The sequence below is a fragment of the Boleophthalmus pectinirostris genome, unplaced genomic scaffold, assembly GCF_026225935.1.
Source record: "Boleophthalmus pectinirostris isolate CB_2022bp ecotype Guang Dong unplaced genomic scaffold, ASM2622593v1 HiC_scaffold_15, whole genome shotgun sequence".
Lineage (NCBI taxonomy): Eukaryota > Metazoa > Chordata > Actinopteri > Gobiiformes > Gobiidae > Boleophthalmus > Boleophthalmus pectinirostris.
The window spans coordinates 32638912-32662448 of record NW_026571070.1 but is presented as its reverse complement, the minus strand read 5'-3'; the positions used below and the strand labels follow the sequence as shown (position 1 = coordinate 32662448).

Sequence of the window (23537 nt, the reverse complement as noted above, 5' to 3'; positions counted from 1 at the left end):
ATTTTTCATTTTGGTTCATTTGGTGGGTCAGGCTAAGTATGTGAATGGGGCGAGTGGCACGTGCGACTGAACACCTGTTAATACAGAGACATAGATCCTGTTTGAAGGACAATATAAGCTACTATTTTGTCTAATGTATAATGTTTGAAAAGTAGATTTGGTCCATGCCTGCGCTGTCTCTGTACATTAAATTTATTGTCTGCTCAGTGATTGACAGGAACCACAGAAAGCATGTTCAGACTCTGCCATTGTCCCCTCACAGCGCCACACATGGGACTGGACAGTTTAGTGGACAGAGCAGGGACGGTGATGAGAGCTGACAGGGACGCAAAGGTCAGCAGTGTCCAGCATGACAAGTGGACAAAAGGACAAAACCCTGACTGTCCGCTGGAAAATAAAACAGTGATGGACAGAGAAAAAGAGCACACGTGAACCTGCAGATGGAGCAGATAAAACACAACTGGAAATACAGTAGATTTATGACTAGATCTACTGTACTTTGGAGCTTTTAATGTTAACGTGGCTGTACCCAACGTGATAATGTGAAATATGTCATGGCCAGTACAGGGGTGGGCAAACTACAACCCTGGGGCCATATGCGGCCCATTAATTTCTTTTAATCCGGCCGGCCGAACTTGAATAATAGTTATAATAATAATCATCATCATTTTCAGTGTTTTAAAAGTCATTTCAGTAAATATATATATATGTATTGATATATATATATATATATATATATATACACATACACACATATATAGACTCTATAGTATTATAAGGAATACGATAAGAGGCTACAGTCACAACACAAACACATGGCATCAGCGCCGCTCGAACGAACACGGCAGAACACCGGAGCGGCGCCGTCACACTCACAAGCTCATTTACACACTATTTAACTCTTAACACAATAACTCTATTTACCTGTGAGGCTCTGTACTCAAATTTGCCCAAAACTAATGAAAACAATCCTCTTATCTTCTCCAGGATCTTCTCGGGTCCCGGCCCTCCACACAGTCTCCTGTGTAGAGGTTTAGGCTAAAGTCACAAGCCGACATTAACCAGTGTGTGAATCAAAATAAGAGTCGTAGGATTCACCTTAGCCAGGTGCACTCATTTCCGCTTAATGTTACTTTTCTTTAGCCAGGCTGGTGCCACATAGTGTCTCCGCTCAATTTTATTTCTCTCCAGCAACTATCAGGAATCAAAATACAATAGGCGGTTCGCAAAAACCCTGGAAGTGCAAGTTTGGGCACCAGCCAATCAGCGAAGAGCCTTATATTCTGTGTTGTCAACGATTCCCAGAGAATGTTTGGTGAATTTCATCAAGGGGAAAGACGTTAGTGTCCATCTTCCTACAGGATTTGGTAAAAGCTTAATATACCAGTTAACCCCATTAGCGGTGCATTACATATATCATGACCACATAGCAGTGATTGGTTAAATGATAAAAAGTACCTGCCTACCGTCGAGTGAATGAAATCTAAGGCTGCGAGGTCAGACGGTTTGTACGAAGTGAAACAATGTAAAACCGGCTGATGAATCAGGCAAACATTTTTTGCTTTGCAGAAGGGTCCCGCTGAAAATAAGACATACAAACTGTTCCTTGGACACACTTTGACTTGAAGTTGAACTCTCCATGACTGTACAGCACACAGCTCTGTTCTTATCCATTCATTAGTCTGGGCAGGACAGAGCGAGCACACTGAAATACAATATGAAAACCAATCACTTGACTTCAGGTCACCCCCATCCTGCTCCCCCAACACATATTTCAGGGCTGTGATGTAAGGTAATGGGCAGAAGCAACGTCATGATGTCAAATTTTCTCAAAACTTGAGGCTCTCCCATAAACCTCGATTAGGTCACTCTGACTTAGTGAACTCAAAAGCCAAATACATGAACCAAAAAAAGTGATATGAGCACATTTAAAATTTATAAAAATCTGTCTGTGCAGATACACGTTCAGTTATAAACAAAATATTAATCATAGCCTAATACAAAATCATGACTTAAGATCACAGTGATGCCTCTGTGTGCTGTGTGCATGATAAAGCATTTGCATCATCCATCAGGTATTGTTGTTGCACTGATAGCATTACCGTGATGACAAAACTCTGCTCAGGCCTCTGAAAGTTGTGAAAAATGATTATAAACTAATCGCTCTGAATAAATAGGATGCTCAGAATGAATAAGGTAAGTGAGGAATAACGCTGGACCAATGCAAACTGTTGAAAATAGTTCTGTTTTTCATGTTTTTAAGACTTCTTTAACTCTCTTGCTCTTCTGCACTCATGTACGCCAACAAACCTTTCTTTTAACCATCTCTTCTCACAGCTTAAATTTTTGCACCTTTCTATCTTTATTTGAGTGATTTGTGGCTGTAAGATGAAAGTGGACACCGACTGAAAACCAGAATTTGAGTGGTTTCTTTGAAATAAGTACAGCTCCATGAATAACCCCTTAAACTCTCTTGCTCTGCAGCGCTCATGTACGCCAGCATCTTCGGTAACGTCTCCGCCATCATCCAGCGTCTGTACTCGGGCACGGCGCGCTACCACACGCAGATGCTCCGAGTGCGAGAGTTTATCCGCTTCCACCAGATCCCCAACCCCCTGAGGCAGAGGCTGGAGGAGTACTTCCAGCACGCCTGGTCCTACACCAACGGCATCGACATGAACGCCGTGAGTACACAATAAACACAGAGTCGACCATCTCTCACCCATCCTGCCCTCTTCCTGTATGTATGCCCCACCCTCATCCTACCTGTTTGCCCCTCCCCCACCTCACCTGTGTGCCATGCCCTTGTCTCCATGGTGCCAAAAAGTGCGAGCGTTACGCATTAGTACACACACAAAGGCTAGCTGGTACAGGGGTATAACAATATTGGCTTATGGAACTGTAAGGTCCTGGGTCTAAAATGTAGTTTCAGTGCAGCAGGTTGTTTTAGCTTTTAAGAAATAAGTTATTTTTTGAAGCTTATACACACATTCTGATGTTTGGGCCTCATTCATGACATGTTTTACAAAGAAATGGATTTATACTCACGTAAGACGCAATGAAAAATTATGAAAGCCATCGGTTATTTCTGTAAGTAGGTGACTTAAAGTGTGATAACGTGTGCTTGGACATTTTTAAAGCTGTTTTTCACACTGCAGAAGGAGGAAGTAGGGATTGAATAACTTTAACTGGCTCTCACAAACCCTTTGGCACATTTTTAATATCCACATGCCTACACGGGCACTTGCTTTAGAATGGTTTTGTTCAGATGGAGAGATGAAACTAAGCACAGTCTATCAGAGCGCTGCTTTCGGCGCTTACTTTTGTGTTGGTGAGAAATGAGTATTGTATTATTAGTGTCTTTATCTCTGTGCTGTGATGTTTGTATCCGGTGTTGGTGAATTAGGTGTAACTCTCATTTAAGAAGAAATCTCGCCTGCTAAGAAAGCACTGTGAATCTGTGAATCAGTGTGAAGCTGAGTTCTCTCCTCTTCTTAAAGTGTAAGATATAAACCTTTTCTAAGAAGACATTCATGAATGAGGCTCTTGTTCTTGGCAATCTGTCAGGAGCAGTGCAGAGCTCAGGGAGAGGTTCAGGAGGTCCTAGCTGGAGGATTAGTCTACAGTTGCATATTTTAGACTTCAAACACAGGGTGAACATCCACACAGAAAAGCCTGGGATTCTTTGTCAGAAGCTTCAGTTTAGCTGACATAGTAACTCAAATGAAACAGTTTTCCTTAGAGTAAAGTATGATAATAATGATAGCATTAAGGTTTATCACTTACTGTATTTTTCGGACTATAAGACGCACTTAAACTCCTTTAATTTTCTCAAAAACTGACAGTGTGCTTTATAATCTGGTGCACCTTATGTATTAATTCTGGTTGTGCTCACTGACATCAAAGTGATCTGTCAAAATGTTTCAGTACGACTTCGGTAAACTACAAAGCCACACTGCTTGATGGACTGTTGGAGCATTACAGCTACCGTAGTCAGGAGCCTCTTGGAAAAAGTCCGACAGAAGCTGACCACATCAGCGCACAAGTAGCGATCAGTTTTTTTCAGTGCTTACAGTTTATGCAAATGAGCCATGTGGTTTTAAGCTTTGTTTCTCTAAAACATAAACATGTGCACAAAGCTGCATTAAATACAGTGTTACTCAAAGTATATTTGAGTCGTCCTCACAGGAAACAACAAAACAAACTTAAATGATCCAGACACATTCACATTCATAATCCACATTCACCAAGACAGAGAGACAATGCTGGAGCGAGTTACTCCACGATTGGCCAATGGATCGTGGACGCCTGGACTAATGATCAGTCTCAAGTGTTGTTTCTTTGTTTCGCTTAATGCTCCTTATAATCCGGTGCACCTTATGTATGAAAATAGACGAGAATTCAACATTATTGATATTGCACCTTATAATCTGGTGCGCCTTGTAGTCCAAAAAGTACGGTATTTAAGAGAAACATACAGTATACATTCTTACTCTGCCTCTCCATGAAACACATGAAACAGATGAAACACATTCGTGGGAGACATAGCCTAGTGTACTGTTAGATTTGAATGGCTCCCTGATCCTGCTGAAGGTGTCCGTGCATGTTGTTGAGCTTGCGTTGTGCGTTGCTAGGACGATCTGAAGCCACATCATGCTTGGTCATGGTCCAACCCCAACATGGAGAATAGGACTAATGTAAGTATGCCACACGCTGGAGAGTAGAGCAGGCGTTTGTGCGTGGACGTGCACGCATAGACCAGCCTTACTGATAGACAGTGGACACACGCCTAAACACACAGCTAAACATAAAGTCATGTGCTACAGGACATGTCCCAGGCCCATACAGTGTCTATCAATAATAGTCTATGTGTGCACAGAGAAGTGTTGGCCGTAGCCTTTCTGTGTGGATTCTGATGCGTACGAGTGCCATTTGGGTTCACTGTGACACTTTTCATTTTGTGTGTGTTTGGCTTCATTTGTTTCATTATCTGGACATGATTGTGCTTTAAAAATGAATTGTGGAAGAAGAGGGGTAAGGTGTTTTTATTGCTCAAAAATAATAAAAAAAAATTAAATAAAATACTGTCAGGGCCAAGGCTAGAAGTTTAGCAGAGGCACTTATATGTTTTTACAGCACAACTCTCCTCTTCTTAGTGCCTATCCTGTCACTGCTTTCACTCTGGCCTCTGCTCCTGTGTCCGCTCACACTCACATGTAGCTGCAGTAGCCCTGAGCCGTCCCAGCCCTGTGCTAGAAAGTCAAGGTTAGCGAAGTAAAACCATGCTCACAGATTTGGCTGATTGTGTTCTGCAGCACGTGCTCCTTTTCTTCTCCTTGCTCACTGTTATGTGCATATAGTGTTAATAATGTCACAGTACAGGTGTATCTTTCTAAGAGATGGTGTTCACATGGTAATACCAATGTCCAAATGTCCACACTATTCCCTGTTTAGTGTATTATTTAAGGATCACGCCATTGTTAATAGTATTTGATTGTATTTATGTAAATATAGACCATAATGCAGAGGTGTTAAACTCAAATTCACAGAGGCCAAAATTAAAAACTGGGACTTAGTCGTGAGCCAAACTAAATATTTATTGAAAAATTTCAACAACATCTGCATGTTTCCTGTTCTTTCGAGATATATAACTTTAAACCTTTTCTTATTAAAATAAATGATTAATAATAGTTTTGCTTAAACATTGAATCCAGAACAAGTGTAATATAAAATAATAACAACTTGTCTCTATATCTTATCTGTAGCTGGTGGGCAGCTCTATACATGTTTGATATGATCTCGTGGGCCAAATATAATGATACCGCGGGCCAAACCTGGCCCCTGAGCCTGAGTTTGACATGTCTGCCATAATGCATTGTGAGAGGTGGAAAAAGCACCGTGGACTGTGACAGGTCTTTAACTGGACACAACACGAGTGACTGAGAGCAGATAATGGAGTCCACCGTCTATTCCAACATCCCTCCATTACAACATGCCTCTATTTAGTGCCGGTTTTTCGACGCTTTTTAGTATCGCTATTCCAACACATCATATACTGTATTTATTTTTAATTTTTTATTTTTTTTGAGAGTTGCGATAGTCTAACCAGGCGCGTCTATTGCTGTTCTTCGTTCCTATGTAAGACAGACGTCCCTAAACACTTGCCTACAGCCCCGTTGCAAACTTCTATCAGCCTAATATCTCCCTTTTGCATCCTACCACGTGGCAGGCGAAGTTTCTTATTTGTTCTGTAGTGCCAAATTGCAATGCAAAGCCAAGCTTGGCCAGCAGCCACCTTGATGTAATTGATTTGACCAAAAGAAATATGGGAGAAATATGGAATATATGGGAGCACAAAGTATAATAGACTACCACATTAATATTATTAATGTCGGAAAAGCAGAAAATTAGTAGTTAGTGTAAAAAGTTGAATCAGTGGGATACTGGAAAAATAATGTTTCTGTCACAACGCTGAAAATTAGGCCTGTTGGAATAGCAGCGTGTAACCGTCAGATAGAAGCTTTATTTAAACACACTGTTGACCCCTGAATCTGAAAAACCCTGAAATAAACCGTTACGATGTTAAGTTGCCAGTGTCATCTGCTTACCTTAACTCAAGCTGTTAAAAGAGAGATGTAGTTTACAGAAACTTGTATGCTGATTAGTCCCTAAATGTTTGGGCCAATCCAATCAATCGATGTATATGTATATATATATGTATTTATTACAGAAATCGAGTTTTTATCAGAGTTAAGCTGGCTTTTTTAACCAGTCTGGGCTGGACTGTGAGCACTTGAACACACTGGACAATGTAGACTTCACTCTGCTCTTCAGATCTTCTAAAACATTTCTCCTGTACACACCTGAGGCTCAGTGGGTAAACCGTGCCAATTGTCTATTTTGAAAACTACAAAAATGTACAATTACAGTAGATTTTATGTAGATTTGCTGTGCTATTCTAACCCCTCCTAACACCAGCGTATCTTCTCCACCCACTCACCTGCTCTCTCTCTCTCTCTGCCCTCTCCTCTGATCTTGTGGCTCGCCCGGTGCAGGTTCTCAAAGGCTTCCCTGAGTGTCTGCAGGCCGACATCTGCCTGCACCTGAACAGGACTCTGCTGCAGAACTGTAAGGCGTTCAAGGGCTCCACTAAAGGCTGTCTGCGCGCTCTGGCCATGAAGTTCAAGACCACGCACGCGCCGCCCGGAGACACGCTGGTGCACGCCGGCGACGTCCTCACCGCGCTCTACTTCATCTCCCGAGGCTCCATCGAGATCCTGCGCGGAGACGTGGTGGTGGCCATCTTGGGTGAGGAAGTTTTAGCGCTCATCTTTTGTGACAGAGTTTTGCAGTGACATTCTACTTGTATGCCTATGGTGGAATGTTCAGCAGTTTCCATGGTGACACAATGCACACATTAGTGACTGACACTGACAGTCTGAAAACTCAAGAAAAATATAAGCGTTCTTAGTCCTGTTTAGGAGTTAGATTTTCAACAAAAGGATGAGAGTGACTAACTGAAAAAATGTAGGGTAATACGAGCTTGGGACTTAAAGTTAATGTGTGAGAGACTAACATAGGGTGACCAGATTTTCAAAATAAAAAACTGGGACACCCCTGGTTTGTGGTGGTTGATAGTAGGGCCCGGTCAAGCAGAAGTAAACAACAAGGCCAAAAATTCAAGTTAATGCATCTGATATAAAAATGTATTGAACAGATACATATGTACTCTAGTTTATGAAACTGTTGACCTTTTTTCTGTACCATTTTTGGTTCTAAAGTTCCATATGTTTTAAACAGACCATGTATGAAACATGGAACAAAAATTATTTCCCAAATTTCAAAGACCTGCAAATCATGGATGTATTTCATCATATCTTGTGTTATTCCATCTTTGAACTGTTGATGAAGGTACATGATGTAAAAAAAAAAAAAAAAAATTAAAATGATAAACATTTGCTTGGAAGGACTGACATATTTTATAGAAATAGTTACCTTTTATTTTGAAGTAATATTAAAGTATTTGGAAGAAAAAAGCTGACAAATTATGCAAAATCACACACCTTCTACTTGCTTGCACAATTTTCCCTCCGTTACCATGACCTTTCTTAAAAAAAAAATCTCATTAGTCAAAAAAGTAAGAGGTTTTTCAACCTAATCTTGTACCATATGGTAGAAAACTATATGAAGCAAATATTCAAACCAGTTTGTTAAGGATATGGAAGTGAGAACCACTAGTTATCACTGTTTTGGATTTATTGACCAAAAAGTGCTGCATATTTCATTCCCTCCGTTACCAACATGAGTTTTTAAATTTTTTGTCAACAACTTGAAAGAATATCACAGGTTTAACTTGACCCTGTTGGAGTGTAACTCTTTCCTACATTCTGATACTTTACTTATTTCAATAGTCCCTCTAGTTTCTGAATAAGAGACATTTGAATGTCAAAAATCTGCCCGTTTCCCTCTGTTGACCGGACCCAGTAATAAAATTGTGAAATGAGTGCACAATTAAGAATTGTTCTGCAATCTGCCTATTCATGACGAACATGTGAGTCAGTATTGTCACATTTTCTTTGTGTTTTGGTCAATTTTCAGCAGCTTTTCTGTATTTTACCTAAATTAAGGACAACTTATGCTTCTCTTTACTGTTGACAGGGATCAGATTGGTCGAAAATAGAAACATCTGGGGCATTTCTTTTGTAAAACTGGGACAAATCAGTGGTTTTGGTTAAATCTGCTGGGACAGGAGACACTGTCCCGGGTAAATAGGCTCTATTCACGCCTCATCACAAACCAGGAAGATGTCTGGAAATATGCGATTGCAACTTCTGCTGTACCTACTGACTGTGATAAAACCATAAAACCCACTGAAGTAAATGTGATCAGTGGTAAAATGAAGACTGCAGACGTATGTGCTGTTTGGAATCATCTGGAATTTGGCGCCTCATCTCTTCTAATCACATGTACCAGTGCACTCAGAGTTGTGTGTCAGTGGGGAAATGATGAAGACTGAGGTGTGGTTGGAATTGTTGATGAGCCGAACATAACAGAACACTACAATGACATGAAGATGAAGAAAACTGGAACATTTTCTCATTTTTCCGAGATTTTGTCAGATTTACTTCCCTGAACAGAGCCCAAGTTTTCATCGCGTGTTTCCAAACGTCTTCCTGGTTTGTGTCGTAAGCGTGAATAGAGTCTATAAGGACATCCGGTCACCCTAGTTTAGTATCATAAATCATCAGTTCTTTCTGGTCAAATTGTGTTATAAAAAAGATTAAAAACAAGATTAAAGTCTGACTTGAGTAACAGATCTTCAGACAGAGCAACGTCTAAAGTTACTTTCACCCCCTCAGGGAATGTTGACGACATCAGCTGCAAAGTGTCAGTTGGGTGGAATCGTAACTCGGTTTTACTTCCAGTGCCTCCTGGTAAACATTTTTTGGTAGAAATGAAAAATAGCCTAAACAGATTTAAGTGGGAAATTGTGTGAAGACAAAAGAGCCACTCATATGCCACTCCACAAAAAGATATGATAAAAAATAAAAGATAAATGTAGTTATTGTTTTGTTAATGTTGTGTTCGTTTTATAAAGCGAAACTCAAAGTCACTTTATTGTACCCATAATGAAATGTGTCCTCTGCATTGACCCGTCCTTCATTGCTGCTGGGGCGAAGTGTCAGGAGCAGTGGGACCTATCTCCAGATCTTGAGCTAATTTTGGTACTAACCAGGACCGGCCCTGCTTAGCTTCTGAGATCAGATGAGATCAGGGTTTGACAAGGAGGTTTGGCAAAGGTTTAGGCAAGTGCTGTGTCCATAACCATAAAGGGATTCAAAAGCAGCCAATATGACTCCATGGATTTTTTTATAGAGCAGCTCTATTATTTTAAGACATTATCAGGAACTGAAAACAAAACACTCTTCTCAAAACAACTTCTCCCTTCACTAACAAGTACGCAACAAATCCACCACTTTAACAAGAGGGTGCTGATGTATGTGACTTGTGCTGTGGGGATGACTCTCTCTTACACACAGACACACACACACACACACACAATGAGACAGGCTAAACTAAATGCTGTGGATGTTGGAGCTGTAGATCTAAAGAAGCTGAGATATGTGAAGGACATGGTGGATTAGAAACACATGAAATGAAGAGGAGTTTTTATTCTGCCAGAAAACAGGAGGCCAAGAGGACAGCCATAAAGTCTTTATTTATTAAAATACAATGTTTTCCCTTTTTTATATAAATTAATAAATACATACACTTATAGACAGAGAGGACATGTAGAGGATACTACATAAAGCAGGAAGTATCAGGGCAAACTGATAGTCCAGCTGATGTAGTTTGGGATTTTAGTCAAGAGCGCCATCTCCTGGTCAAAAATATACTCTTGTACTGAGGAGGCCAAAGCGCCTAACTCAGTTCTGCATGATATGAATTGTATTTCTTTTAAAAAAAGCAGTAAATATTGTTCTGGCGAGCTGCTCACTCTGGTAAGACTTTATGTTAGGACTAAACAATGAAAAAGTGAGGCTGTCTTACAAAAAATGCAATTAAAAAAAAAACTTCTAAAATAAAAGCAATGCAGCTTTAGTCCATGCATGAGGTCCAATTATAAAATGTGTTTATTTTGTAATTCTGAATGATCTTAAACGGGCCAGTCAGAGTCAAACAAAGGGCCATATGTGTCCCAGAAGCTGAACAATGCCCAGGTCTGCTCTGGTACAACACTGTTCAAAGTATGTTCCATGATTATATATTTATTTATCCATTCATACTCAGGAAGCTGCTTCTGTTTTGTGTAGAAGAGCAAGACTCTTCCTCACTCTGGTGCAAGTGTGACTTTGATTGTGTCTTATGTAAAAACAATATTATTATTGTCAGTGGTGCCATGTGGGTTCTGAAGGCATCACAACAGATCTATGTGTTTGCTCAGATTTTTTATTTTATGGTTTTAACTTTTAACCGGGAAAGAAATCCCATTGAGATTAAAAATGTCTTTTTCAAGGGAGTTCTGGCCAGGACGCAGCAATTTAGCACATAGTAATAACATACATACAGTGTACATACTATTACATACTAACAACAATAAAATGACATAAACGCAGATTAGTAAAAACAAGTGCACATTACTGATGATTTCACCTTTGATTTAAAAGCATTTAAGAACAATATGTGCCAGATGAGACGAGGTGAGTGGACAAAGGCTTTCCTCTTCAGCTCGGTGCAGCACAGGGAACAGAAAGCAACAGCTGATCTTTAGATCACCAGGAGTATGAGTCAAAACTTCTCAGTGTGATTATGGGGACAATAATCACGGGGAACTAAATGCTGAAGTGGATAGATACACTGAAGTCACTTTTCCTGAAATTTTACTTCTCAGAATAGTTTAAGACACCATACTGCGACTCCTACTAGTGTAATATATTTGACTATGTATGAGTATGTATGAGTGAGCCAAAGTGACAAAAGCTTTATGTGACAATATGAAATCATTTGAACATTAGTGTTTCTTGCAGCTCCTTCAGATTTGGTTTAGTTTGTCTCATTTTTATGGTATGACCTTTGAATATCAGATTGTGTTCATAATGTAATGTTTTTCTCCTTCAAATTAAATTAACTTCAAATTATAAATCTAATGTTACGTCTAGACAGTTACTTGAGTTGTAATTTCCCTAAACAAAAATCCTGCTTCCATTTGTAAGAGGAAGAGTAGCGCATAATAAAACAGCTGATCTTTTCCTTGTCTCAGGTAAGAACGACATCTTCGGCGAGCCCATAAACCTGTACTCTCGCCCGGGGAAGTCCAACGCAGACGTGAGGGCCCTGACCTACTGCGACCTGCACAAGATCCTGAGGGAGGACATCATGGAGGTGCTGGACATGTACCCTGAGTTTGCAGACCACTTCTGGAACAACCTGGAGATCACCTTCAACCTCAGAGACGTACGCTGACAGAACACGGGGATCAGTCTGTGTCACTGCATTTGTAGTACTTCGAATTATGGGAAATATTTATGCCTTGAGATTTAAAAAAAAAGAAAGAAATTTGCTAAAAAAAATATTAATGCACAGTTCAAGGCAAAATATATTAAAGCCAGTGGGGTGATGCAGTTATTTATTTATTTATTTTTTTGCTACATTTCATACATCAAGTAAGACAGTAACACATAAATACATAAACATTATAAAGACACATAATTAAATCCCCCTGCTTGTTTCTATTGAGTATGGCATTAAGCTATTCTATTTACATGGAGACAAACAAGGAACAACACCAGGCTTAGTTTACAGGTCAGATCAGTAGAGAAGCAACCTGCTCACTGTAAGAATCATGTGTTTTTCAAAGTATTTTTAAGAATAAATATACATGTAATAGCCACAGGACTATGTCAAAGAGGGATTGTTGAGCAAAACTGACTTCATGGAGCTTTCTACCATGTTAAAATGTTGTTCTCTTACCAAAAAACATGGCTGAAAAAGTTTTACATGTCATCCATGCATGTTTGAGTGATCTAGTGATCTCTCCTGGGCCCTATTCAAACCATCCTCATGGTTAGCAGTACGATCCTATCTAAAACTCTGTACACAAGCCTATAGCACCCATGCTCCTGCACGACAATTCTTCATAAATACCCAAAACCAGGGTACAAAACACTAGGGGTGTAACGGTACAAAATCACAGTTCAGTACGTACCTCGGTTTTCAGGTCACGGTTCGGTTCATTTTCGATGCAGTATGGGAACAAAATGCAAAATCATTTGCTTTTTGTGTTTAAAACAACTATTTATTTTAACATTATACAAACAGGAAATAAATGCAAAGTGCTGCTTGGTAATACCAATAAGTTAAATAAAATATTTTTAAATTAGCAACAAAGGTATTTATCAAGAAATGAAATATTATTTTTAAAAATTCCTTGTAAAAAAGTAAAGCACAGTACTAACAGTTCCAGCATGAAGTTTTCCTCAATCTTCTTCAAGACAAAAGTGAGGACCAGGGCATGAGGACCAGGAGTAACAACTGTAGTTTTGTGAAGATTCACGTGGTTCGGAGGGACGTAGTCAGTTGTTGTGAAAGCAGCCGCCCTAAGCATAAAGCGCTGCAGGAAACACTCCCACCCCAATCACAGACAAGTTCCCTCATGAATATTCAAGAGCTGAGCCTTCTGTGTAGCTGCACATGTAATTGCGGAATGTGAACACACACAAATTGCACGAACTCACTCGTGCACAGCCCTGCACCGAACCGAATGTCCTGTACCAAAACGGTTCAGAACGAATACATTTACTGTTACACCCCTACAAAACACTACACTACAACTTCATAAACCTGATGTGATGTGCAGGAGTTTCAGCTGGAACACACGATTGTGTTGTAATAGCACAAAAGTAATAGAAAGGGGAGTGACTTTAATATTATTAGTTACTAACTTACCATAGTCAGAGCTCCCCTGGGGCTGTGACTTAAATGTGAGTACAAATCTGCACTACAACCTGTCAAATCACTGTCACATGTTACTGTATTTATAAGTACATGTTCTTTCAGACCAACATGATCCCCGGCTCTCCCAGCAGCGACGAGTCCAAGTCTGGAGGCTTCAACAAACTGCGCAGACGAAAGTTATCCTTCAGACGCCGCACAGAGAAAGGTAGATGTCAGCAGAGGGGAAATGGAATATGATACTAGGATGATATTTAAATTGATAGTTTCATTATTAACTAGACTTTTTTGATAACTTTATTCACTTGCTCCATTCATGGTTACAGATGACGCAGACGCAGGTGAGATCAAAAAGACCCACAAAGCCATCAGGAGGCGACAGAGAGACACGTCCCTCAGCCAGAGGACAGAGGAAGTCCCCCAGGCCCGAGAGTGGACAGCCCCACGCAGCTCTGTGTCCTCTCACTCCAGTGGAGACGAGGTGAGCACATGGACCAGGGACTAAGCACTTTGATCATTTTTTATTTATACTGGGTCCACTTCACCCACATGCACCGAACATTCTGTTTTACTCTGTGGAAACTCGATTTCAACATGCAGTAAAGGTGTTATTAATTGTCATGGGTTTCCAGCACACAGATAACAGATACAATACACAGATACTAATCAATACTAGAATTATTATCAAAACAACATTGTTACTGCTAGAAATATTCTATTAAAAACAGCACTGAAATGAAGTTTAAAGTGTTTGGACAGTTTGTGAATACATACGCTCGAGTATCCCAGTTATGATCAGGTTTTTTCAGTATCCTGGTTTTGTGAGTGTCCATGTAGACACAGTATCCTGATTTCAGTTTCCTCCATAAGCCAGTATCCCGGTGATGAGAAACCAGGATACTCCTACTGTTTTTTTCTGATAGTATTCAGGATACTGAGGCCTGTAGATGCAGTATGCTGATTTCTTACCATGGGGCCTTACTAAGCATGTGCCAACTGAAGTAACAGATACAGTAGGAGCATCAACCTTTCCAAAACTCAAACTGCTACTAGGACTTTTAAAGTAATAATATTTTATGCCTAGAAGCAAAATAAAGCAGTCCACTGTTTAATAGAGCCACACTTTAACACCAGACTCATTTCTGTGATGGTTTGTGTCACTCTTGAACCAAACTGACTCTTTGACACTCATATTTTTTCATACATATTTTTACAGTAATAATATAATAACGCTTTTCACTGAAGTTATGACAGAGCTCCACCATCTCATGTTCTTACTTGAATGTATTCTGGCCTCTGGGTAGTAGGTGGGCCCACACTTCATGTTGTCTAATGAAAAATACATATTAGAAAATTTTCACTGGGCCCCAGGTAAACAGTACCATGTACCTCGCCCAGTCCGACGCCCCTGACTGGATCTTGCTCTGAGACAGAACATACATTAGGTCGCCTGAGAAGTCAAAGCACAGAGTTTTGAGTGAGTTCCGTGTGTGTTCCAGGGGGATGAGGCGGTGGTGACGGGCCTGGCTCCTCCTCCTGCTCTGGGGAACCCTCACGCTCCAGCCAAGGTCCTGAACTTCAGAGAGAGCACAGAGCCGGAGGGAGGGCCCAAGACCGGGAACACATGCAACGCTCTGTCAGGTCAGACCACAGCTCGAGCACCTACTGTACATTGGTTTACTTTAAAGGTGCATCGTGTAACTTTTCTGGTGGCAGAGGGTTCGACAAACGCTTTTCTCCGTGAAGATTTTATTGCTTCATTTGTAATGGTTCATAATATGATATTAAACATTTCTATCTTCATAGAAACCAAACCAGACCAAGTTACAGGTCAGATCTGTGGAGAGGTGATCCCGCTCACAGCCACAATACCTGTTTTTCTAGGTATTTTTGAGCTATAAAACCACCTGTAATTAAATAAATTTGTACATTGCAAAAAAGCTTGGCCAAAATTTAAGATATAAACACTTAAATCTATCACAAAATGATGTAAACGTAGTGAAATGATCAGTCCATGCTGCAACATCATTTTACTTGACAAATTATCTTAAAATAAATGACCTCTAAACTAGAATGAAGCATCTCAGAACTATTAAGTAGATAATAAATCTGAAAACAAAATGAATAACCTGATATAAGTTTTAAAATCATTGCCAGACCAGAGAAATTTGCAGTGTAGAACTGTTTAATGCCATATTGTGGAACATTCCACACAGAGCAGTGATATATCCATAGAAACAAGCAGGTGATGGACCCTCCACCAGAGAAGTTACACAATGCCCCTTTAAAGAGTGCATTAAAATAAAAGTATCAAAATCCTTTCTATACTTAATTAAAAGTGGCCTATGTACTTTTTCTTCTTGTCTCTATGGGGATGTTATAGTGGGAATGTTCCACAGCCTTTTTTTTTTTTTCTATTTATTTAAAATAAGGTCAGTGCACAGAAAACATTAAACACAGAGAGAAAAGCTGCTCTGTGCCAGATTTAGCTACATGCTTCTTTCCATCTGCAGATACAAAAGACTTTAAGGAAACGATTTACACAACAACAATTCATCATTAACAATGTCTCTTTAAAATAACAACTATCCAATTCATCATTAAAACAATCAAAAGTAATCCATTCTCATTTCCATAAACAATAATACAAGGTTTCAAATTCATCATTATCTTCTAAAAATGTCATTGTTATCAGTATGCTCTAAAATGTACAATTACCAAATTCATCAGTGTTATTATCCTCTAAAATACAATTCACCAACAACTTTACCATCAAGACAAATGTCATAAGTCAAACAGTCGCAGCCGCAGCCAATCACGGCCTGCTCACTTTGTCTTTTTAAAGAGTTGTGTAAGCGTATGTGGTCACGGCTTGTCAAGCAAAGACACTGCGCTCGACACATTATACAGAGACGTTATTATTATTATCAAAGTGATTTATGTTAATTTATGATAATCTTAGTTATTGGTGGTGAAGAGGGAGAGGACATTTTCACATTCAGAATATATGATATTTTTGTTTTAAATTGTTAATCACTATGGCAACTGTCTCAATTATTCATCATTCCCAAACCCATGGATAGACAGTGTTGGGGAGTAACAGATTACATGTACCAGTGTTACGTAATCAGAGTACAGATTATGAGTAACTGTATTCAGTTACAGTTAGTGTTTCAGTGAGTGGTAATTGGATTACAGTTACTTTGTTGAAATTAATGGATTACACAGCTGTATTTTCCTGTTTTCACATTTTGGGCAACATCCCTTTTTTATTTTATTTCGGTAATTCCACTCATTGCCGGGGACCCAAACAGAACACGCGCAATAAGAGCGATGTAAACGTCATGTTAACGTTGGTCAGTCACACAATGTAGGAGGTCGAGGAGCCAGTAGAACAGAGCCAACAGTGCACAGACAAAAACGCATTTGTGTCTTGGAAATTCAGACAGCACAAAAGAGAGGGACGGACGTGTATATAAAGAAAAATAACAAATACAAGTTTGTTACCTACAAGTTAAATGTCAAACTGAAGTTACTGGCACTGGTGAAAACTCAACTGCATATGCTCATGGTATCTGCAGTACTGTAGTGACCTGCCACATGAGGGGACGTACACACAAACACACAAACACCCACCTTCATCATCGTCATCAACCTGAGAACACGCGGACCACATCTGCGTCCGTACGGCGCGGACACCGACGTCCTCCCGTGCGCTGTGTGTGGACTGTGTTTTCTCACGTAGATCGTGCTTCCTCCTGTACACCTCTAAATCAGAACTAAAACCAGGACTAACACCGAGACTAACCCAGTCCAGGACTAAACTAGGACTAAACCAGGACTAAACCAGGTCTAAACAATATGACACCTAACAGTAGGTGGACATAATTTAAGGCAGCAGTGATCTCATATAGAAATCATTTCTCTATCAATAATATTTTGAATCTGGTTAAGGAAAGACTGGGCATTTTTTATTGTCTTTAAGCAGACAAAACTTCTTCATGTCAAGATCCTAGTCTTTTCTTCTCTACAGCAAACACAAGTCTGTTCATGGAGACTTGGGCTCAACAGACAATTTGAAGAGAACAAACAAGAATTTTCAGGATGTTGTTGCTACGTTCGTGTAGTTTTAGAAAGCATGACAATATCAAGTAATCCAAAGTATTCTGAGTATTGGTATTGGTTCTGTAATCTGAAGGGGAATACATTTTAAAAGTAACCGTCCCAACACTGTGGATAGAGGAAAGAGTTGATTGGTTTAGAGGAAGTGTTAGCAGGCTGTGATTGGCTGAGTGTGCGTTCACATGTGTCCTGTTTTGGGGCCAGTTAAGTCTTGATGTGGACTGGGTTTGGTCCTGTTCTAGTCCTTGTTTAGTCCAGATCTTGTCCAAATTCAGGTAAGGTAGAAAACTCCGTCTTCCTGGTTGAGCTGATCTGATGTTTTCTTTCCCCACACAGGAGCCTTCTCGGGGGTCTCAAACATCTTCAGTTTCTGGGGGGAGAGCCGAGGTGGGGGTCAGTACCAGGAGGTCCCCAGCTGTAGTCTGGCCTCTCCGCCCCCTCTCCACACCCCCGTGCACAGCCTGAGCAGACAGCAGAGGAGCCAGCTCGACGCACGGCTAGACCTGCTCCAGAAGCAACTCAACAGGTACGACCACCGGAACGTCACATCGGCCTAAAACAGACAGCATGTGTGTCTAGGGACGAATGTTTAGCAGTGATGACTAGAGCTGGGTATCATTAAGAAGTTGCCGATGATGATACATACCTTGATACATAGCCCATGACATGATACATATCTCGATTCAGTGCGCTTTCAATTCGATACATTTCAAAATGATAAAAAATAAAGTCTAAATCAATGCTGTGATACTAAAAGTCTTTATTAAACCACTTCTTGTCCAGAATTCATATGAAACACAAACATTTTAATCATCAAAACAGTGAAAATGTCAAATGTGTCACATAAACGAGTTTCGTTCCTCTAAACCAGACATGTCAAACTCAGGCTTGGGGGCCAAATTTGGCCCGTGACATAATTATATTTGGCCCACGAGATCATATCAAATCTGTATTAGAGCTGCCCGCCGGCTACAGATAAACTATAAAGACATTATTTATTTAAAATGTTGTTTTTATTTTATATGATGCTTGTTCTGGATTCAATGTTTAAGCAAAACTATTATTACACATTTATTTTAATAAGAAAAGGTTTAACATTACAGATGAAAGAAGAGTAAACACGCATATGTTGTTGAAAATTTTCAGTAAATATTTAGTTTGGCTCACGACTTAGTCCCAGTTTTAAATTTTGGCCTCTGTGAATTTGAGTTTGACACTGCTGCACTAAACAAACAACAAAACTGTAGCTGTAACAAAATAACTGAGTAAAATAGAGAAAAAAAATACTCTTGGTGATATATCGATACAGCAGCCCCGTTAAACATACTGTATCTATCATTATGGAGACAAGCAGGTAATCCCAAAAGGCTAAATTCCAAATCTGATCTGTGGAGGTTACCAATAAACACCTGTAATTTAATACCATTCTGTGAACAATTTTAAAGTACATCTCCATGGGTGGCTGACCCTACACAAGAAAAATGACATTGTGAGTCTTTACTCTTCCTTCACCTATGTTTCTCAAACTGTGGTGCATGTACACTGACTCCATCTGGTGGTTCTTATCTAGTAATGTTTAAGTCCTACACAAAAGCATTAAGAGTTTTAGCTTAGGGTTTACTTTAGTTTAGTTCATTTCAGTTCTGCTTTCATTCTGGTGGCAATTTTTTAAATTTATGTTGTAAATAGTTTGAAAATCACTGGCCTATACATCTGCAGCCGGAGCCTATTAGCCACAGTCAGGGTTCTAAACTGCCTTTAACTGAAACACACATGCACACACAAACTCATTTAGCCCTACGCTGTCTGACAGAAACCCGGCTATTAATAAGAATCATAAGGCACGGCGGACTCCTGGGAGAAAGTAATTGTTAAAGGAGAAATGCAATGGAAGCAAAACCAAGAGAGAACTTCTGAAATGTCTAGACTAAAGTGTCTGGTGTACTCAGAGACTGTGTATAGAACTGGACTAATGGTGTGTGAGATCACGCTTTGTGTTCAGCTCCAGCCACTTGTATGAATTTAGGGCCGAGTTGAAATAATTGGAATTCTGAGTGCTAACGAGCCAATCAGAAGTGTGAATGTACGCACTTTAACACTAACTTCGCTGGTTTGGCAGGGAACTGGAGCTCAGTAAAGCACAATAGTTGTGAAAAAAACCTGTTGCTCTAGGCTCTATTCATGGTCACAAACCAGAAAGACATTTGGAAACATGCAATGACAACTTCTGGCGGAATCTATTCATGGTAGTAAGTCTGACAAAATCTAGGAAAAATGAGAAAATGTTCCAGTTTTCTTCATCTCCGTGTCATTGTAGTGTTCTGTTATGTTTGGCTCATCAACAATTCCAACCACACCTCAGTTTTCATCATTTCCCCACTGACACACAACTCTGAGTGCACTGGGTACATGTGATTAGAAGAGATGAGGGACAAATTCCAGATGATTCTAAACAGCACAGGACTTACTTCAGTGGGTTTTATTACAGTCGGTCGAGTCGTGTCGGGAACTACACCAGAAGTTGTCATCATATGTTTCCAAACATCTTTGTGATGTAAGCGTGAATAGAGCCTATTGCTAAGAGGAGCAACCTCAGGGAAAGAAGGCACCTGATAGGTTTGTTATTAATGTCCATATCTTGACTTATGAACAAAATAGTAAAATAAAAATGTAATCCCCTACAGATTACAGATTACATACCTCAAAATGTAGTTTGTAACAGAATCCATTAAATGAGTTAAAGTGAGGAACGTAATCTGAATACTTTGGATTACTTAATTTGCTGTAGAGAAGCAAAGACTAGGCTATTGTAACATAAGATGTTTTGTCTGCGTAAAGAAAATAAAAAGACCAGACTTTACTTCACCGTATTAAAAATATTATTGATAGAAGAGAAGGAGAGACTGTTTTAGTCCTGTTTTAGTCCTGGTTTAGTCCTGGTTTAGTCCTGTTAAATCCTGGTTCAGTCCTGTTTTAGTCCTGGTTCTTTCCTGGTTTAGTCCTGGTTTAGTCCTGTTTTAGTCCTGTTTTAGTCCTGGTTTAGTCCTGGTTTAGTCCTGTTTTAGTTCTGTTTTAGTCCTGTTTAGTCCTGTTTTAGTCCTGTTTTAGTCCTGGTTTAGTCCTGTTTTAATCCTGATTTAGTCCTGTTTTAGTCCTGGTTTAGTCCTGTTTTAGTCCTGTTTTAGTCCTGGTTTAGTCCTGGTTTAGTCCTGTTTAGTCCTGGTTTAGTCCTGTTTTAGTCCTAGTCCTGTTTAGTCCTGTTTTAGTCCTGTTTTAGTCCTGGTTTAGTCCTGTTTAGTCCTGGTTTAGTCCTGTTTTAGTCCTGGTTTAGTCCTGTTTTAGTTCTGTTTTAGTTCTGGTTTAGTCCTGTTTTAGTTCTGGTTTAGTCCTGTTTTAGTTCTGGTTTAGACCTGGTTTAGATCTAGTTTAGACCTGGGGCTATAGCCCAAAATGTGAAAACAGAAAAATACCTCTGTGTAATTTATTTATTTCAACAAAGTAACTGTAATCCAATTACCACTCACTGAAACAGTAACTGTAACTGAATACAGTTACTCATAATTTGTACTCTGATTACGTAACTCTGGTACATGTAATCTGTTACTCCCAACACTGGAGAGGGGTGATGATTTTTCAAATTAAAGTGAATTGGAGCCAGAGTTAAACCATGTACTGCTCACTTCCTATTTAGCTCTCTGCAACTAGTGGACGAGCTATGTCCATTCACATATTCAGTGTGTATGGGTGCACCCTTATGTCTATTCACATATTCAGTGTGTATGGGTGCACCCTTATGTCTATTCACATATTCAGTGTGTATGGGTGCACCCTTATGTCTATTCACATATTCAGTGTGTATGGGTGCACCCTTATGTCTATTCACATATTCAGTGTGTATGGGTGCACCCTTATGAAGTGTCTCTGTGTTGTTGCATCAGGTTGGAGAGCCGCATGTCTGCAGACATCGGGGCCATCATGCAGCTGCTGCAGAGACAGATGGCCCTGGTGCCCCCGGCCTACAGCGCAGTGTCCTCCCCTCCTCAGGTACCACCACACACCCCACCCCCCACGACCTGCTCACACACTTTACTGTTTACTGCACTATGACTCAGCAAGTGTGCTACACCTGGGCTCGGATTTAAAACACCATTTCTATGACGGTGTTGAACTGTACAAAATGACCACAACGTGTTTCCAGCTACGACAAACCTCTGCACATCCTGATTCTTCATGTGCATGAGTTTGTTTGTCTCTCGTCTCCACTCAGTCAGACGTGGAGCAAAAGCAAAGGAACAGCCAACACTCCAGGGCTCATAGAAAATGACTCACAATCATTAAATACAAATTTATGAATAAGTCATTAAACTCTGGAATAAATGTAAGTCCATCAGCTTGGGTACAATGTCTAAAAGGACACCTGGACATCAGATGCTCTTCAAGGAACTATTGGAATTCTTCAGTGTGCAAGGATTTTTATATGTCATGGTTACAAACACACATGTGCATAATTGTTGTAAATACTAAAGTTTGTACTTCTGAGTGTTTCTGTGTGTGGTCCACAGGTGTCTCCATACCCAGGCTCAGGGGACAGAACAGCGCCCCTTCTGGAGACAGATGCTCTGTCCTCACTGTCACAGGCAAGACACACAGCACACACCAGTGTTCTTCCTCCACAGGGTTAGAAGGATCAGTGATAAATGATAAGATCACAGCAGTGGTAGGTTCATTCACAAACATGGAATATGTATTGTCACAGTCAGAGGCCCATCACAGACACATCAGACCACACAGTGCAGGTATTATATTGTGAAAGTGTTTTTCTTTATGTGTGTAGATTCTGGAAACACAGGACTTTGAGGAGTTCCCGTCCAGGCCACATGAGGGCGCTGTGATGAGCAGTCACCCCTCAGGACTGGGTGCTCTGGAGCTGCAGTTGGGACGGGGCCCTGGAACGGGGCTGGTGCCGGGTCCGGAGCAGAGCGGCGGGGGTGTGGAGCTCACTCCAGGGGCCTGTGTCTCCATGGACCCAGAGAGCCAACGCAGGTTGTCCCTTCAGGAGCCACAGACCCCTCTGGACTCACGGACACCTCAGAGACACCGCTCTGACCCGGGGGGCAGCTAAGGCTCCTGAGGCGCTCAGGCTCCAGGGCAGGGCCATGCCCAGGGCCATGCCCAGCGCCATGCCCAGCGCTGACCCGGACACGGGGGGCACACTCCCTTTAGGGCACACTTCAGACTCACCTTACCACTACAGGAGAAGCCACTAGAACAGCTGCCTCTGCTCCCATCAGAGGAGCTCCACATGGTACAAGTTACTTTAAACCAAATCCTCTCAGCAGGGGGCGCTGTCCTCTAACTGTACAGACCTGCTCACAGAGTGTGTGCTCCAACAATCCCTTTACTGCTGTATCTACAGCTGGAAGACACAAGCATCAGACTATGAAGCTCTCAACAAGTAGCCATGTTTCACCTTGCACTGAATCCTATGATATTATTCTAGATTGTCTATGTCCGCGGCGCTTCCCAAGAACTCACTAACTGGTGGTTGGAGATGTGTTAGCTGGCCTAACAGGAGATCTGCTGTCCTCTTCACTCATTGGATCCTTCCTTCTGAAGTCCTGCCCCTAAGGGGTGGAGCTAATGATAAGCCCGCCCCTTCCCCAAGAGCACACACTGGATTGGCTGCTTTGCACCTCAGGGGTGGGAACTGGAGAGGTAAAAGCCATGAATTTTCTCAATGAACATATCAATGACCCTGTCATGAACATTGTACAGTTTTGCAGGTGACTGAAGAACACATGGCATGCTTAGGCAGGGTCACGGGCAGTAAACTGGCAAACTTACAACTAAAGAAAATCAATTCAAGTGAAGGAAATATGGTAAAGTTCTGTGTGGAACATGTTTGTAGAATCTCTGGGTCATAGAAGGTACAGCTGGACTTATTTATATTAGTAACAACCTGT

The 23537-nt window shown here is 40.7% G+C and overlaps 1 protein-coding gene across 1 annotated transcript in view; it reads left to right on the top strand.

The window, feature by feature from the left end:
- kcnh2b (potassium voltage-gated channel, subfamily H (eag-related), member 2b) overlaps positions 1 to 22696 on the top strand; it is a 620615-nt gene extending 597919 nt beyond the window's left edge. The window contains 10 exon segments of the mRNA XM_055150833.1: positions 2485 to 2684; positions 7056 to 7308; positions 11762 to 11955; positions 13558 to 13660; positions 13779 to 13933; positions 14952 to 15093; positions 17911 to 18100; positions 21513 to 21618; positions 22137 to 22211; positions 22409 to 22696. Coding sequence (XP_055006808.1) covers positions 2485 to 2684; positions 7056 to 7308; positions 11762 to 11955; positions 13558 to 13660; positions 13779 to 13933; positions 14952 to 15093; positions 17911 to 18100; positions 21513 to 21618; positions 22137 to 22211; positions 22409 to 22696 — 1706 coding nt within the window.
- The last annotated feature ends 841 nt before the right edge of the window (positions 22697 to 23537 follow it).